The sequence below is a fragment of the Electrona antarctica genome (genome assembly GCF_951216825.1).
Source record: "Electrona antarctica genome assembly, chromosome: 2".
Lineage (NCBI taxonomy): Eukaryota > Metazoa > Chordata > Actinopteri > Myctophiformes > Myctophidae > Electrona > Electrona antarctica.
The window spans coordinates 17,891,688-17,910,574 of record NC_136807.1 but is presented as its reverse complement, the minus strand read 5'-3'; the positions used below and the strand labels follow the sequence as shown (position 1 = coordinate 17,910,574).

Here is an 18,887-nt window from a genome sequence, read left to right as displayed (position 1 = left end):
ACAGACAGGTGCATTGAGAAATGGCCAGTTTTTTAACTGATCTGGAAGTAGCTGGGGGAGGGAGGCCCTGTCTTAGTTCATTAGTTCAAAATTAGTGATGGGAGATTAATCGGCAAACACATCGGTATCGGCCGATATTGGCCTTAAAAGGATATATCGGTAATCAGTATCGGTAAAAATATATCGGTTGTAGCAGATATTTTATTTTATAATTATGTTGGGGGAAAAACTGAAAAAGCATTTTGTTATGATGAAGGCTGCAAATAATACCAATGTTTTCTGGGGATTCTTTCAAAACAGTCAACACGTTGGAACAGTTGGAGTTTATAAGCCTTTTTTCAGAATGGCCAAAATAATTATATATTTTCTAACACAGAATGAGATCATATGGACATCGGTTATATCGGTTATCGGCCATAACAGCAATTATGTATGGTGGAACTTTACCAGTTCCTACTTGGTATGAATCATACCAAATTTCTGACATCTGAGTAGAGAAATTCACATGAACTAAGAATACACAGATTTCGCTGTAGTGAAAGCAGTCAATCTTTTGTTATGATCTCAACCACTTGAATGCTCTGCTGTGGGAATTATGTAGAATGTTCCAATTGGGGAAACTTCCCATACCAGTTCCCAATTGATTGGAGGATCTTAGAGCTGGGATGGATTTTCACAGATCAGGCTTTACAAGGAGCTAAAGAAGACAACAATATTGACAGCCATCACATGTCATGTCACACGTATGTGTCAGTAAGGATAATGCAAATTATAATAAGGAAAATTATATTGGACATCCATTTAAAGGCAGGACAGGCGCAGGACTAATGGGCAAAATTACATATAAAGTCAACACACTGTGTGTGCAGACTTTCTTTTGTCATTCAGAAGGGATGTGTCAGTTATCAGCAAATATTTTCAGTCACTGAGTGAGTATTGAAAATAGCAAATAGTTTTACAACATACATTTAAGAGAGTACAGTACACAAACACACACAGATCATAAAATGTGTAACTCATATATACTCTAGGCCTAGAGCAGCCTGACAACCAACTATCCAATCACAGTGCAACTCTCTGTCATTCCCAGTCTCCAAAATAATTCACATCAAATGTTTTGCATGAATCCATATGGTTCAATACACATGTGCAAGTATTACTAATACCCATATGGCTCATTTTGAGGTACAGCACTGTAGTTGCTTCAAACAAGAAGAGCACAAAACACAATAACTACATTTTAATACTCCCATGAAATTATAACAAATGTGACTGACAGGTAATACATGTGTTCGAATTAATACACACAAATAAATAGGTTATAGAAAGAGAAAAACAAATCCGTACCAGTACAATCTCTAATACCCAGTCTCATATTTTAGTTTGACATTTTATTATTATTTATGCCAAAATTAATCAACTTGTGTTTGTGTAGTTATAATAATATAATATTCGGCCACAAAGAAGACAACACACTGTGGAAACACAAAGACACAAAACTGCACCATGTTCCATTTTGATTTGTGAATTATTTCATGATTATTCAGCTAAAATGTGTTAAAACAAATAAACATTTAACCTGAAAAAAATACTGTGTAGTGGAATACTGGTATTATTTGAAATATGGAATTCAGACAGGAAATGTTTAAGCCGCAATGTCTTGGTTGTTAGATGATATTACAGTAGAATGATATAAACAGTCATGCTGTTCTTAACTTGTCTTTCTGCCTCCCATGTCTATCTCACATCTAATGCTGCTGCCAAATGCATACAACAGTGGGGGTCACTTTTTGAATCTGCTCTGAAGAAGGATGTCGCCGAAACACGTAGCGTTCTGAATAAAATATGAAGAAATTTGAGCCAGTCTTGCACCTTTTATTTTGGACTGCTGCTTTTTCCATTTTGGTCGTTTATGTGTTAAACAGTGGAGGTCCTATTTGGCACACATTAGCAGTGATCCCCTTAAAAATGTCCATTCGCAGACAGAGGGCACACACTGCACGGATGGGTCGGCTACTCATTCGCATTCATTTGCATACTGCAACGGCACAAGAATAAACATGCAGCCTCAGCGAGTGCAAGTTGACATTTTACGGAAACCGGAATTGCGCTGCATAGAGTGTAGTCTAAAAACAAAGCAATGAAATATTTATTAACAAAGTCAAACATTTGCACACACACTGCTACTGGTGGTGTGTGAACGGCATTATGGGAGTTGAACCAGGCACAGCAACTGGTCCAGCTGTGGACCGACTCCGCGGCGACTCCTGCCTGTTCAATGGTCAAACAAAGGAAATTTGACCACGGCTCAACTCATATGCCTGACATTCCCTTTCTACCCACATTTGCTCACCACTGCCTTCTATGTTTCACATGTTTAATCCCTCTCTACAGCCTAGTCACTGGCCCAGTGTGTCCAGGCCTTGTAGCCACAGCCATCCCCACAAGCCCTACCCTACCACACCTGACACCTTCAATAAAACCCTTGTTGCTTTGCGCCTCAAATTAATATCTTAGCCAGGTCCCACAATTCACTATTTTATGAAACTTTAAGTGCTGCCTTCATTATTACTTAATTAAGGTGCGTTCAAGCTTGAATTTAAATATTCGCCTCGTCCCGCTTGTGCTGCGCCCGTTCGCGGCGCTCGCGCAGCTTCTTGTCTTTGCATTGACTTTGTATGTAATCGCGCCGCTCTAACCATCCAAGTCTGAACGCACCTTTAGGCTATACATTTAATTGGTTTATGCAACTCATGTGTGAGATTGTTGGTGGGTCCAATCATACGCACACACCTAGTAGCAGACAACCTCCAGTGACAGTGATTGCACCATATAACCACCACTGTTGGCCCACCATCGACTATAAGTATGTATTTGCATCTTTCTGCCTGCCTGTCAGTCTCACATTTCATTGTGCAGATATAAACCTGCCAAAACCAGTTAGTCAACATGGTAATCCAGTTCATCACTCTCCTCTGGTGCTCTGCTTTCCTCTCTGCTGCTCAGTCCACCTAACACAACACAACACAACACATATATATTTAAGTCACATGATATATTAGTAGCAGTAGTATTTAGTATGAGTAGTAGTAATAGTTAAATAGTAGTCAAGGATTCCCCCAGGGAAAAGAAACAAAACTCAGCACGTAGATTTAAGTTTAGGTTGCGCTCGTATGCAATGTATGAATGGCTCTATGTTGCCAGGCAACTGATACACCCGGAAATGAACCAGAAGTGAAAAGTCTGCCTCTGTCCGCCTCAAGGTAAAACTACTAAATTTACTAAAAAGCATTTATCTCCGATTCTTTTCCCAGCTTTGCATTTTTTCCCAAAACAAGCTTTATTCACAGCCCAACTAAACCAATGATCACAGTTACAAAATGTATGTTTCGGGTGAAAGAAACTACGATAGTGCAGCAAGTAAACACAGCCGGTGTCGTTCGTTACTGTTCACAGCCCGGGACCAGTTGGCCTTCAAAATAAAACGGTGGCAGTGGCGGAAGAATGAATGAATTAATACCTGGCAGGAGCTGTGTGGTGTTAGCTAGCTACCTGAGTTAGCAGGAGACACGGACCGCAGGGAACCTACAGGAGATGAAGCTTCTCTGCTACCATAGTCCCCTGGGTAGGGCCCCTGTGTCCTGTAGGGGGCAGAAAAAAAGGGTCCTTGGTAGTTCCCTTTGAAAGTTCTACAGCCTCCATAGTTCCCTTGAGTATTGCAGGACGCTTGGTTGTTCCCTTGGTAGGTCCCTGGATAGAGCTCTTGGTTGCTCCTTTGAGTACCATAAGCTCCTAGGTAATTCTCATGGCTGGTACCTGCTGTGGCCCCTATAGAAGCAGCCCTCGCGGACTGGTCGCTAGTATAGAGATCTGGAGGGGTATGATGTTTCCCAGTTACAGCAGCATGCCCAGGGTCCTTCGGTAGAGCACTGTATTGGGAGTATCCCTGACTCTCGTCTGACTCACATGGACCGACAAACGCAGCGGAACGGAGAGAGGAATGAGAGGAGAGAGAGGAATGAGAGGAGAGAGAGGAATGAGAGGAGGAGAGAGACGAAGGAGAGGAGGGACAGGAGGAGACAGAGGATGAGAGAGAGGGATGAGAAGCTGAGTGGTGTGGAGGGGGAGGTGTGCGAGAGGAGGAAGAGGACAGGCTGAGACAGTGGACTCCGTCTTCTAGTGGACATAACGCCATCTCCACGGAGACAGGAGGTGGCGGGCGGGGGAAGGTTTTCTGCAGAAGGCTGGAGACATCCTGGATCTTCTCAAATACCTGAAACACACACACACTGAAGCTGTTTGCTTGAAAGTCTAACACATTATGTATTGTGTGGCGTATAGATCGGACACCAAAATCGGACATAATTTATAAAGTTGACAAAGACATGTGGAGCTATCCTACTGAATAAAGGCTATGGAAGGAAATTCAAGCAATCCACACACTATTTCCACATAAAATGGTCAAATCGGTAGAAGAGTATATGGTATATAATTTATATGGCTCAATGGTTTTGGGTGAAGTAAGCTGTTTAATTCTGCATCAGGGACAGGAGCATGATTTTGTGGTTTCAGCTTCAGAATAGCATCCATATCTTGTTGAAGACCAACAGCCTCAACCTAGCTTCTCCTACCCATCTACAGTTGGGATGTACTGTGTTTTGTTGAGTTGTGTCAGGGTTTCTGTATAGTTGCTGTGTTGGGATTAGTACAGTTGTGTTGTGCTTTGTATCAGTCACGTTGCTTTGTATACCTTTTTCATGTCAGGTCTCTTCTTTCTCTGTTTTTGCAGACAGTTAACGGTCAGAACACACAGATCCACACAGCCAACAGGACCACCCACTTCTACTGACCCATGAGCAGCTTTTACAAGACAAACCAGAAGTATGAAGATCACAAATTACATACACACATTAATACATTACATTACCATACTGTGTAACATAGTTACTGTATTCTTGATATAATCATTCCCTTATATATTATTCACAATAACGATTTCACATAAAGGTGTTTTTTTGTGTTCTCTAAAGATTATTTTTAGTCACAAATGTCTGCCCCCGACACCCATCTGATGGCTGCTCAGATGGTTATCAGGGCTAGGAGGAGAACCACTGACCATCTGATTGATTACAAGATGGTCTCTCCACGTATGGCTGCTCTAAATTTAAAGTCAATATAGACTGTTTCTGAAAAAAATGCTGCATTCCAAAGTAACCTCAGAGCTAGACCCTGCAGCACTCATTTTGGAGCAGTAGGTCTAATTCTAAGGTCTAACGTAACTCTGGGCCTTGTCGTTCCAACAGTTACAGAACGGAGCTACAATAACAGAGGTATCACCAACACTACTACTACAATGGATGTTACACAGACTGTCTTTAAAGTAATAATATAAGCAATAATATGTCAACATTTTAATGACCTTTTTTTGTTTTTGTATTTAGACAGCCAGCAATGGGTAAAAGGCTCCCAAAAATGTAGTCTCTGTGACACATCTAGGGGCTGCAATCTGCATTCAAAGATGTTGCTAGAAGCTTTGTCATTGGTCGAAAAAAAACCTGGTCAAAATGACTAACCAATCAGGAAGTAGACAGGCGAATGGACCAATGACAAAGCTTCTCATATCATCAATATATAGCTCATTGTGTATATTGCGTATAGCTTTTTTCTAAATGGTAAATGGTGCATTTATATAGCGCCTTTATCCAAGGCGCTTTACAGAGATTGTGCATTACATTAACCCATTCACACACACATTCATACACCGATGGCAGCGGAAACCATGCAAGGCACCAACTAGCACATCGGGAGCAATAAGGGGTTCAGTGTCTTGCTCAAGGACACTTCGACAGTAACTCTGGGGGAGCCCGGGTTCGAACTGGCAACCTTACGGTTACCATCCAGGCACTCTACCCCTGAGCCACCGCCGCCCCCTTTTCTTTATTATTATTATTACCACCATATTACCATAACATCCTTTCATATATGTCTTACCTGCAGCCCTCTCAGTTGGTCCCACATAAGACTGTATGCGGATATTTGCATCCAAGTGGTGCTGACAGATATACAGACCAGCAGAGACCCAGCGACTCTGAGAGCCACTAAGTCTACTGGACCCACTGGTTCCACTGGTACTGTCCTGGGCCTCCAGAACCAGGTCTCTCTGAATGGATTTGGAGACGGAACCTCAGTGTATATCAATGCAGCTGAACTGCAGTTTATCGTGACATCACGTTTACCGATAAGATAATGGGTGAAATTATCTTGTTTCTTATCAGATAATAATTATACAAATATCTCTAGTTTCTTATCAGATACAAATTATATACACATCTGTTTTATTCTTCAGTTATCTTTTCTTCAGATTCTTATCAGATCATAATTACTGTATTCATATACACTGTGTATATATATATACATACAGTATATATTTTGTGTGTGTGTGTGTGTGTGTGTGTGTGTGTGTGTGTGTGTGTGTGTGTGTGTGTGTGTGTGTGTGTGTGTGTGTGTGTGTGCGTGCGTGTGCGAGAGATTTCTCACCAGATACACAGGTTTCGAGTGTGTATCCATTTGCAGAGCTCTGCGGCCTGTAATGACCTCCAACAAAACCTAAAAGAACAATAATGTAATTTTATTTATAAAGTCAAGTGCATGAGAGATGCCAATATAAAATAGCAAACACATTAAAAGTCCTATGCACTACTAAAACACGCACAAGGAAGGTAATGCAACACAACACATGATCTCCCCGTGTCCCTAGGGCAATTCTGTGTGCGTGAGTGGAATGTGGTAGTATAGAACAAGTCATAGTCATATGTTCTTGTATATAGAATACAATTCTGACAAAGCATGTTAGGCCATTCATTCAGTGTCTCACCACTCCAAAGCTGTAGACGTCCACTGCCGTTCCCAGTTCCCCGTTAAACACGTACTCATCTGGAAGGTAAGGCAGCGTCCCGCGGACTGTGGAGGTCAACGCCACCGAGGCGCTCTTACCAGCTGAATTCATATCTGGAGGCTTAGAGAACCGAGCCAGACCAAAGTCTCCCAGTTTAGGAACCAGATACTGGTCCAATAAAATGTTAGAACTGGACTCCCCAAAAAAGACAGGGACAGATGGAAAGAATTTAATTAGCAGTAGTAATATTAATGAGTCTAATATTAGCAGTAATAGTAGACATAATTGCGACCGAAGGTCACGTCACGTCACGTCACTCACAATCCCCATACAATATTGAGACGTGTGGGTCTCAATATTATACTATTATACTATACTGTATATAGGAGGGGCTCCTATATACAGCTTTTGTCCCCACACGTCTCAATATTTGCCATTGACAATGAAAGGAGAAATTAGGTCAAATGTCCACCAAATATGTGGCAACACAAACATTAAATGCCGTTGACATTTTGACAATGAAGGGAAAATGTACGTCATATGTAGACGAAAAATCGGCTAACCAATTATATCAATTCAGTTGTTCATGAGATGATGTATAATGATAAGAGCGTCCCTGACTTTACACAAGTGTGATTTTTGTCACTCAATTTGTCACGTCACGTCATATATTGTGCCCAGGTCTCGTGACATCACTATGACATCATTAGCGATGATAGTAAAATCCCCATACACGGGGAAAGCCCCCCTATATTGTGCCCAGGTCTCGTGACATCACTATGATAGTAAATCAGGGATCATATCATAGTAAATGCGACCTGCTGTCGCAATTAAGCCCATATGGAGATCCCTGCTGTCATCAGTATTAGTATATGGATATATGTCAGAACCTGTTATATTCATGTTGATCCTTCCCCATCCATCCTTCCTCTTCGATGTCTCCCTTTTGACTGTCCATTCAAATTTCAAGCTCTAGACAGGCCTGCCCCAAAGTTATTTGTGCAGCCGTGCCCGGCAACCGGCGAAAACTAGAGTTCTCAACAGGCCCGAAAATTAAGGCCCGACCCTACCTGTGCCCACATCAAACCCTGTACACTCAAGACACTGCCACCGCTGCCACCCTTAGATCTCCATATATGGAGCTGACCTGTTCTGACATTCCATATGTTGATCTGACCTCATCAAACCCTGTACACTCAAGACACACTCCATATATGGCCAGTGTATGAAGGGCACTTACATGCATTTACAGTAACAATAATAACAGTAGTACTCCCCCTCTCTCCATTTGTACACACCGGGAGTGTACAAATGTAAATACACCATGGTCCAGTTGCTTACATTTGACCACTCTGAGAGTGAAATTAGCACTGAGGATGTACTATCTAGACTAGTACTAGTGTGATGGTGATACCTCTTCACATCTCCATGTATCAGAGGTACCGGAGAACTGTGGAGGAACTGTAGAGCTCTGGAGGCTCCTTCAAGCACACTGACACGCTGTGACCAGGAGAGGCTCCCAGCAGCCTGGAACAGACACATACTCACAAATAAACGAACACAAACCAAGGGGCAGACCATGTTAGCTGGAATAAGCTCTATGCACACAGAATAACTCTTCCTACTGCCGGCCCCCTTCCCTACTTCCTTCACAGATGTTGATGATACTATAACGAAGGCTCTGTTCCATTCTGGTCAAACAGAGTCAGCCTGCTGCTATTGTGCATGTTGGCTCACTGGAAACACTCTGCTACACCAGTCAGTGGGGTCTCATAAGTGTACTTGAGTAGGTTGCACATAGCCCCGTATGGGTGTGTAACTCTGAGTGTACTTGAAATGACAACCACTGTACAGTGTACACTAAACTAAATGGAACAAAGCTTAATTGGCATCATCTGTAACACCTGTGAAGGAAGTAGGGAAGGGGCCCGGAAATAGGAACAGGTAAGGTCCTTGCAGACTGGATGCGTTTTTTGGAAAAACGCAGCAAAAAGTGTGAAAAACGCAGCAGTGTGCAAGGACCTTTATTCTGTGTGCAGAGGCTACTGAAGCACATTTCCGCGTTCTCGTTCAGCCTGCCCTCTACAGATCGATTGACCAAATCTGTAGAGGGTGCTGTGGAGTAAATAAAATAATTTCCGTCTGGCGGACAGAGAAGGTTGGGTCCCTAGACATTTCCCCTCCACAGCCTTTGTTTTGTTTTTTGAAAAACTTAAAAACAAAAACAAAGATTATTGGAAGTGCAATTATTTTTGTACTGCACCAAGAGAGCTTAATAAATTAAAAAAAGATACCAATGTTGTCCGTTAATAATATTATATAAAATACCTGAATAATGTATGAAACTATTTAATAATGTTAAACAAAACACTTAATAATCTTGTATGGACATGAAGCAGTTACCTTGTGTAGCTGGTCTTCCAGAGAGCCCAGCTCCATGTAGTTGTACAGCAGGCAGTAACTACCTCCTCCTATGCTGTACCCTAACAACTCTACTATGTTAGGATGCCTGTACCTGCGCACGCACGCACACAAGCACGCACACACACACACACACACGCGCGCACACACGCACATTGAGGGTAACAGTAAATCCACGCATGCATGCATGAATGCATGATGGGTAGATGGATGGATGGATAATACATATTCTTACTGTGATAGTTTGTCCATCTCTGTACTGAAACTTTCCTTTACAAGACTCCAGTCTAAAGCACAATCCTTTAAACAAAAGCACACATTAATTAAACGGATTAATTACATACAATTATACTATAACAATCAAACGACAGGCACATATTGTCTCCATGAAATCTTCAAGTATGAGATTTCTTTCACAATGCAGCTTTAAATTCAAATATTGGCACTACTAAATTGATACTACTTATTTGATTTCAAATATTAAACAACAAATCAAACAATTATAAAATATTTCAGACAGACGTAGGGCAGACAGTACCTTTTTCAGTCTTTTGACAGCATAGGTTGTGTTCCTCATGGTAGCTCTGTATACGTTCCCAAACCCTCCCTCCCCAATCTGTCTCATCTCAGAGAACCTGTCGGTCCCCTCCTCCAGCTCCTCATAGCTCCAACACATCGCTCCTCCACCCAGAACCGAAACGCTGACTGGAGGCGGCTGGTGGGGGTATTAGGGGAGGGGAGAGAGAAAGAGAGAGAGAGAGAGATTTAAGACAATCAACATACACAAACAAGCTACTGTATAAAATGCTGATGGGTATTGTTTTGATTGATTCCTCAGATGTGTGTGTGAGTGTGTTACCTGTGTGTGTTGTTGTATTCCTGACTGTAAACTGGAGGGAGGGGGGCATGGCTTGGGAAGTGGGGTTCTGCTTACTTCGACTGAACACAGTCAACACACACACACATGCACACACACTGACACTGTCAATCATCATAGCATCCTGTTCATTGCTAGTGCCTGCCTGTTGGGTAGAGAGGCCGCCTGGGAAATAGAAGGTCGGTCCCAGGTTTGATTCCCGGAACAGGCCCCGGCAATGTATCGAGGTGTCCCTGAGGAAGACACTTAACCCCTAACTGCATGGTTATGCATGTATGAGATTTATATGCATTTGTATTCCATCATGTTGCTGCTGCTGGCCAGTATGTTGGGTATATGGTCATTTTGTGTGTAGTCACTAGATGGCGCTGTCAAATTGAAATAGTATAATATAGTTGTGCTCGATTTGTTTCTCCTTTGACTGAATGGGCCCTATTATGCGTGTCTTAAGTACCAGGTCTTATGACTTAACTTAAGACCTGGAGGCGTGATCAATGCCATTTGGCTATTCTGAGTGGCCAAACAGCATTGACCACGCCTCCAGGTCTTAAGTTAAGTCATAAGACCTGGTACTTAAGACACGCATAATAGGGCCCTATGTTTCTTACCAGTGGTGTTAAAAGTGTTGGTGGGCAGGGTGGGAGAGGGTTGGGGGGAATCCGGACGAGAGGGAGCAAGTTGAGCAACCGTAGGGGAAGGGAGAGGCGGGGGTTTCACATACTCCGGACTCCCTGGAGGGAGGGAGAGAGAGAGAGAAACGTGAGAAAGATATAAATCAAAAATGTATAAGTCAGAATCAGAATAATAATTAGGGGCCCGGGCCGGGATCCTTAATCGCAATTGTTTGTGTGTCAACTTAAATTTGTAATCATGACAGCCCTAATAATAATAACAAGAGGTGAGGTCTTACAACTGAGGATGAGGTCGCGGGCTCTGAACAGCTCCTGACATTCTAATAGTTGGATCAGATGGCCAACCCTGCCATTCTTGTTCGCCCAGTAGTTCATCACCTTGTCAGTCCGCATCTCTCTCCTCTCAGCCAATCGGAGTTGAGTCTGGTCTGGCAGCACTGCAGAGGCTGTATGTCAGAAGTCAGTACAATTTTAAAAAATCACACCCGTGTGAAGTGAGGGGCGCTCTTATCATCGTCCATCATCATACATCATCTCATTCCGACTAATCAGAATTTGCATCCTCACCTTCGTCTTCAATGTTTGTGTTTACGTAATGTTTGTGTTTACACAAACACTCACAAATGGCCCTTCATTATCAATGGCATTTAATGTTTGTGTTAGGTTAGGACAATGTTTGTGTTTACACACACCCTCAAACCTGGACAAATATGATTAATAAAACATTAAAGGGATTGTGACATATAAATATGATTAATAAAACATTAAAGGGATTGTGACATAAAAAACGTTTTTGTAATTCTTTTGTAATTTCTTTAGGTTTTCTGAACTCAATTGCACCCAAAAAAACTTTTAACATTCAGTAGATTTTTTGTGGTCTGGGGTTTTCTGGCTCAAACAAGTGCTCTGATTTTCCTGCTGTGTGTGATGTCACAGCCTGCAAATCCCATATATGTCAATGGGATTTTCCAGCAGATGTCACTGTTTTACTGTTTTGCCTGTTTTCATTGTAGCTCAAAGGGCTTCCAAACCCCAGAGAAAACTCCAGCCCATAGAAAATCCACTGAATGTTCAAAGTTCAGTTTTTTAGGTTGTAATCGAGGTCATAGAAAAACGGGGCTTCTGTAACACGCGAGAGAGCCTAACAATACGTTTTAACAGCAGGAGAACAACGGCGACTCTGGGTGTACAAACCTCCTAGTAGGCGTGCCTACTGTCATTTCTAGGTCCTCGTATTGGTGATATGGAGGGTAAACAAAGCAACACATGAATTTGATTGGCTATCGCCAGACGATGACGTCCAAAGATACAATATTTAATTTTCATGTTTTCGGGCAACGGTCCTCCGCCCACTTTTCCACTATCGCCTCTTCACCTGCTATCGCCTTAGAGTATATATGAATAGAGACGGCACCGGATTTCTCCCTTTCTCCTCCCTGCTCAAAAGCGCATGAGGCGATTTCACTCCTCCTTCCGGGTAGGAACAGAGTGCATTCTGGGATGGATTTGGCCCAAACACATGAACGCGCTGCCGTTGACTATCATTGCACGCGCTCATGTGCGTTCACGTATGAAACAACGTTCACGTGTCATCATGAACGTGCGCAATGATAGTCAACGGACCAGCGCGTTCATGTGTTTGGGGCAAAACTGAAATACCAAATTCGGCCACTATGTCCATTTCGCCTCAGGGTTTCCTCTGGGTGCCGTCTCTATTCATATATACTCTAAAGCTATCGCTGGTAGTCGCCGGGTCCCATAGACAAATAACGCACTTCCGGAAAATACGCAGGCTGTCGCCCGCTGTTAAAACACACTGTAAGACCTAGCATGCAGCCGCGCATGCTCTGAGCTGAGCTCACCTCTGAAAATGATTATTTTTTGTCTCTACCACCAAAAAGGTTAATCCGGAATTCTCCTTTAATTCTGTAGAAGAGCAGTGATGTGATAACTCATTATCTATCTAAAGTATTACAAAAACATATTCCCTGTTGTCCTAAATTATTGCTCCTTAATGATGATTCTTTAACTTTAAGTATTGTTCAGAGACGATTCTGGCTGGCAGGAAGTACCGCTGCAAAAAAAAAATTGGCACTGCGATGGCAAGCTCCACATTCTCTGCCCTTTAATCACTGGAAACAATTATTAACTGATGTTGTAACAATGGAGCTTTCTACAGCTAGATTGAATGGTGCAAACTATCAAACAATAGATAGCTGGAACCATATTCTCTATCAAGTTAGGACCTCTACTATATAACTAGCATGACATATATAACTAATTATATCTGTATAATCCTTTTTTTTTTTTTTTGTCTTTGTTGAAATCTTTGCTCATATCTTTTTCTTTTCAGGCCTATGACGGGGTGGGTTGGGAGGGATTAATTTATTTTTTATTTATTTACAATTTGTTATGTTTATGTTGCATTTAATTGTTATAATCATTACTATATTTTCATTTTTTGTTTTGTTTTGTCAACGGTGGTTCATTTAAAAAATGAGGCAAGGGGCAAGCCACTGATTGCAGTAGGCAAATAATTTGAATTACACTTTGTGTGCATTCTCTTTGTATGTACCTGAAATAAAATGAAATAAAAATGTATAAAAAAATAAAAAAAGAAGAGCAGTGATGTAATGTTGGTTCGGGGTTTTGTTTTGTATTCCCCTAACTGTGCACTTTCATTTCCTATTTTGGTAGTCTGATGTTCCACCAGTGTCCCTGTCCCCTGTGTATATCATTATTTTATTTTTTCCTTATTTGAGTGTTTTTCTCAGTGGGAGGTGGAGGGAGGGAGGGAAGGAAGGAAGGTGGGGATTTGTTTACAAATAAAAACATTCTCTTTGTTTGCAAATACCCTTTGTTGGGGTTATGTGCTACAGCACATTTAAACATAATAATTGGTCTTCTGCATTTACCCATCCCAACTAATAGGAACTAACAGGAGAATTGCCTTGTGGTCAGGCCTACATGCACTGCAGTGTAGCCTACAACATTATTGTAACCTATATCTAAATATTCTTTCAATCCCATTGTGAAGCATTCTTTAAAGATTTGGGTAGAGTTAAGATACAGTTCAATATTAATTAAATACGTGACTTCTGTTTCGTGGAATATACACATGGTTGTTCATTCACTCACAAGCCGTGGAGCCCTCGTGAACTTGGTCGTGACTCGTGAGGAAGCGTGAGCAACAGGAGGAGGATATCAGATACCAACTGATTTGTTTTGCTAAGGAGTTATCTTTTGCACCAACGTGTATAAAATCCAAGTGCTTGGTATTTACTTAATAGTATTCTTGAACATTGCTCTGAGTGAACTGTGACTGTTTATTTTGTTTAATATTAAGGTTTTGCTCACCATCGCCTTTTTGACCATCGCCTTCTTGACCATCGCCTTTTTGACCATCGCCTTTTTGACCATCGCCTTTTTGACCATCGCCTTTTTCACCATCGCCTTTTTCACTATCGCCTTTTTGACCATCGCCTTTTTGACTATCGCCTACACTATCTCTACACACGCATACATTCCTGTTGTTATTCCGTTTATATGGTTGCCCTGAGTGTGTTATTGTTTTAATCTCCTGAAATTGTCCTTTTTTCTTTTACAAGCAAACACTCATGCCATGGATAGAAAACCCTCGTGTTTTTATAACAAGAAAATCCCGTTTCGTATTTCCACTTTCTTTTCCCCATAAAAAGGTTATATCATTGTTGGCTTACAATATGCCAACCCCCTCGCACTGATAACACATTGGCACAAATAGGTACCAGTAGGCAGGACCATGAGAGCAACAAAATAAAAGCTCAAGTTAAACAATACTGCATTAGTGACAGCAACATGTATGCTACATATTCATTTCCTAAATTCTGTAGGGCTCTACAGTAAGAATACTATTATTATGTACTTGTTTTCGGATAGTAGAGAGATGGAAGATGGTATACACAGTCCAAGTTGTAGTTTTTTGCTAAACATAGATAGTGGATTGATGGAAGATCGTGTACACTGCCCGAGTTCAGTGCGTTCAGTGCTTGCTCTGACTACAGAGTGACGTAACAAACAAGATGGCGGCGGAGTTATCCCCGAATGTTAACCATCTCGTCACCTCGCTCTTTCCCTATTGCAAAGCCGGGTGGGGCATGGATCGCCAACTTCCATCGTTACCGGCTCGGTGCTCTACAGCCGGAATTTGACACAGAACTCTGTAATCCACGTAACTCGAGAACCGTTCGCTCCACCGACTTCAAATTCGACACACGCGTTCTGCACCCCCACAGGGAGTGCAGTGCCTGGTGTCGAGTCGGTCGGACCCAGAACTGCCACAAAAGGCCTCTGCCCGGGCTTTGGACAGCTAGGACCCCAGCCGAGGTTCCTATGGAGCTGGCCTGTTCTGACATCACAACACTCCATATTTGGGCATGCCTGACACAGAACCCATATATAGGAATAAAGGGACACAGAGAGACAGATACAAAAATCTCCATATATGGGCATAATGGACACAGACAGATGGGTGGAGTGGGTATACTGACACAGGTACAACAGGTATTGCATAGCCGGGTGGGGCATGGATCTCCAACTTCCATCGTTACCGGCTCGGTGCTTTACAGCCGGGCAGTCTAGTTAATGAAATTACTTATCTATTTTTGTATTAAATTATTTTGGAGAAAAAAAGAAACAAAAGGGAATTGAAAAAACACGGCGGGCAGTACTATGAGTCACCAGTCTCCCAGTCAACCCAAGGAAGCTTTGAGAAGGAAAATAAGTGGTCACGTGACTGGGCTGCGCCATGACACTTTCATGGGAGCCAAACTCACACCGGAAGTTCAATAATACATGGCAGTGAATGGAGCCGACTGGACGAGCATAACAAACATTATTTATGAACAATTGAGACCTTTGTCATATAATCGGTTCAGGAATATAAATGAAGACATATCACAGGTTGTTTTCTAATCACTTACTTGTCGATGTGCACAGTGCACAGTATATAATTTTATCTGAGGATCTAAACAGCAGCAGGTATCGTTTCTGGCTCCGAGGTATCGCGAGATTTGGCTGCCAGACAGGAAACGGTGGGAAATCTCGTAATACTTGGTACGTTCAGAAAGGTACTTTGTGCTCTTTAGATACCATACCTCTATAAAAATTACACAGTGTACACATCGTAAAGCAACACAGCAGACAATAATGTTTTACATGTCTTCTGTTATTTTCCAGAAGTGATTACTTTACAAAAGGTCTCAGTCATTCATAAATAATGTTCAACAATAAATATCCCTTTAAAGTACAAAAGTAAAAGTAGGCTATACTCATGCAGAATGTCCCATTTCACAAATAAAAATGTATAATGTATAAATGTATAAAATATCTTTTGAAAATCTAGAAGCTCACAATGTGTCTCGAATCGAAGCAACATTGTGAGTATGTAGAACAGCTACTTTCAATTGGTCTGAAGTGGGTAATGCATGTTTTGTAATAATCAAAATTTACTAAGTATAACAACAGTTTAAATTTAAAAAATAAATCACACAAGTATGATACAGCACAGTTCCATACAAAAGGATGCTAAAATGTTATTGTGTAGGCTACAGTACTTGGTTATATAACTTAAATGTAGCCTAGACCTACTGTTACTTTACACCATGCACTGCTTATTGTTATTCACTGACTGATCTGACTGACTGACTGCAGTGTTATGAAGGTACCCGGTAGGCTATACCAGAATCAAACAGGTTAATAGCCCCATATGTGCCCTCTCCCTACGCTCATTCTGTAGCTCCGAGATGAGGTCACACACAGGGCCCCTCCCACCCCGTTCAGAAACGGCGCATGTTTCCACAATTCCACGATTCTTACCTTTTCTAAACAATTAATCAAAAACGTGAAGTGGTGTGAAGGGTTTACACTAATTCAACGTCAACAACGGCAAAGAAAATCCAACTTTAAACGGTTACACGAGCGTCTAGCGGTTGTTTAGCATGTTTTTCAAGGAAGTTGAAAAGCTTTAGCGCCTCCCCGGCGCCTCCCCTGGTCGAATATTTCCAACTGACTTCAGTTCACTCGACATGCACGCGCACACGCACAAATCCCTTGATAAACATGGAAGCGGCTGACTAAACCAACCGCTGTAACGCTCGTAACCGTTTAAAGTTGGATTTTCTTTTGCCGTTGTTGACGTTGAATTAGTGTAAACCCTTCACACCACTTCACGTTTTTGATTCATTGTTTAGAAAAGGTAAGAATCGTGGAATTGTGGAAACATGCGCCGTTTCTGAACGGGGTGGGAGGGGCCCTGTGTGTGACCTCATCTCGGAGCTACAGAATGAGCGTAGGGAGAGGGCACATATGGGGCTAACAGGTTAACAACTCTCTCTCCACTCGCACGCACGCACGCACAGTCACACACACACACACACACACACACACACACACACACACACACACACACACACACAATAACGTTAATATTATTATTAAGTTGTCTTGTCTTACCGAACCTGGTCCAGTCAGAGTTGGAGAGGCTGTCCATGATTCGGCAGAACTGACACAGCACAGCAGGCGGTATGTCGTATAAATATTCACTCATAATGTCCCTATTAGCAGCAGCCATATCTTTATACCGTTTATATACAGTGTTTTACACATGAATATCCTCCTTAGCTGTTAGCCTAAAAACCCAGACATGAACTCACACCAGTCAACACATTAACCAGGTGAAAATATGTCAAGATGACATGTTGACGCCCAAACTCTTCATTTCTATGGACGTTTTCAGCTCTTACGTTCCCTTCCCGCCTGTTAACGCGTAGGCTTACTGACAACAAAAATAACTTTTATGTGAAAACGCCAATGTCAGAACTTTTCACACTTTCATGTTCCTCAAATCAATGTACCTCGTACGTTCCGGGTTTCAATGGCTTCAAAATAAAAGCTCACGTTCTCTAGCTATTCTGAAAGGCATTTCATTTCTTTAACCCTTTCTATGCACAAATGAGTGAGTGAGTGTGTGTGTGTGTGTGTGTGTGTGTGTGTGTGTGTGTGTGTGTGTGTGTGTGTGTTATTTTTTAAAATTGCCCTCAACCAGTGGTTAAAAACAGTGGTTATGTCTGTGTGCCCCCCACGGTGTGATTTCACCTAACCCAGTACAGGGCTACACAGATGATGTGCAGTTGGCTCGAAGGGAAGAGTGAGTAATTAAAAACATGCTCGCCAGGACAGATTTATTTCTAAATGAGCTGTCATATGAGAGAAGGAGTGGAGGAAATGGGTGGGTGGTACCACTCAAACACCGATACATGCCCTGAATTTAGAATAACCACAAAACCCATACGTGTGTTCTCCCTTCATGAGACATACTCCTATCTAGGGCATAAGTTCAACATTGCAGGTGAATGGAAGGAACAAGTTAACATCTTCTTGTCAGAGTTTACATCTAGGTTGGATCTTATTGACAGATGCTCTCTACCTTTAATATGACGCTAGAGACCATTAGACCAATAGCACTGTCTAAAGTCCAACACTTCTTTAATGTTCACCTCCAGCAGAAGGTACTAAGCGAAATTAACAACAATGAGCTTAGTATGTAAGTGGTTTCCCCTGAACACACATAGCACCCGTGATATTATTTTCCATCCTCAGTGGGGGGGGGGGGGGGGGGGGGGGGGGGGGCGGGCTGGGTGTACCGAATGTGTCATGGATCTATATCAGCATGCGCATATCACATCTATTGAGCTTGCTGAATAATGATGATAATGAAAAGTGAGGATGCAAATTGTGATTGGCCAGCCACCAGAATGAGAAGATGCATAATGATAAGAGAGCCCCTCACTTCGCACGGGTGTGATTTTTACAATATGTATTACTGCGTTATTAGAGGTTAGTTAATAGAAGGCTGTGGATTTAATTCCCTCCATAGTAAACATGTTTGTCGCATGGCTCTGACACGGGCTTTAGATAATACTCTCTCAGTGAGATTTCTGTGTTGTCACCGCTATCGTATCCTACCTACCAGTGAGGAGTCCCCACCGGGAGGACATTGTAGAGCCTTCGTCCTACTCCTCCC

General features: G+C 42.1%; 1 protein-coding gene across 3 annotated transcripts; it reads right to left on the bottom strand.

Annotated features, from left to right (window-relative positions):
• Nucleotides 1-1,225: 1,225 nt before the first annotated feature.
• irak1 (interleukin-1 receptor-associated kinase 1) lies at nucleotides 1,226-17,749 on the bottom strand. 3 transcript variants are annotated; one of them, XM_079495987.1, is made up of 15 exons: nucleotides 17,318-17,749; nucleotides 11,104-11,271; nucleotides 10,802-10,924; nucleotides 10,176-10,255; nucleotides 9,855-10,031; nucleotides 9,552-9,616; nucleotides 9,299-9,410; nucleotides 8,310-8,422; nucleotides 6,875-7,085; nucleotides 6,538-6,606; nucleotides 5,992-6,160; nucleotides 4,751-4,860; nucleotides 3,553-4,273; nucleotides 2,906-3,011; nucleotides 1,226-2,271 (listed from the first exon to the last, which is right to left on the bottom strand). In XM_079495987.1, exons 1-14 carry the CDS (start codon nucleotides 17,433-17,435, stop codon nucleotides 2,941-2,943), a joined length of 2,307 nt encoding a protein of 768 aa, XP_079352113.1. In that variant the 5' UTR covers nucleotides 17,436-17,749; the 3' UTR covers nucleotides 1,226-2,271; nucleotides 2,906-2,940. The 3 variants fall into 3 exon arrangements, with proteins under 3 accessions (XP_079352113.1, XP_079352112.1, XP_079352114.1); XM_079495986.1 differs by having other exon boundaries at nucleotides 1,226-3,011; XM_079495988.1 differs by having other exon boundaries at nucleotides 1,226-3,011; nucleotides 9,299-9,404.
• Nucleotides 17,750-18,887: the final 1,138 nt, after the last annotated feature.

Bases quoted from the DNA above. Each gene is read 5' to 3' on its own strand.
- irak1 (XM_079495986.1), bottom strand. From the start codon at position 17,435: ATGGCTGCTGCTAATAGGGACATTATGAGTGAATATTTATACGACATA. The intron at 10,925-11,103 runs GTAAGACCTCAC...CCCTCCCTCCAG, and splicing joins CCGCGACCTCATCCTCAGTT to GGAGTCCGGAGTATGTGAAA. The intron at 4,274-4,750 runs GTATACAAAGCA...TGTGTGTTTCAG, and splicing joins AGAGACCTGACATGAAAAAG to GTATTTGAGAAGATCCAGGA.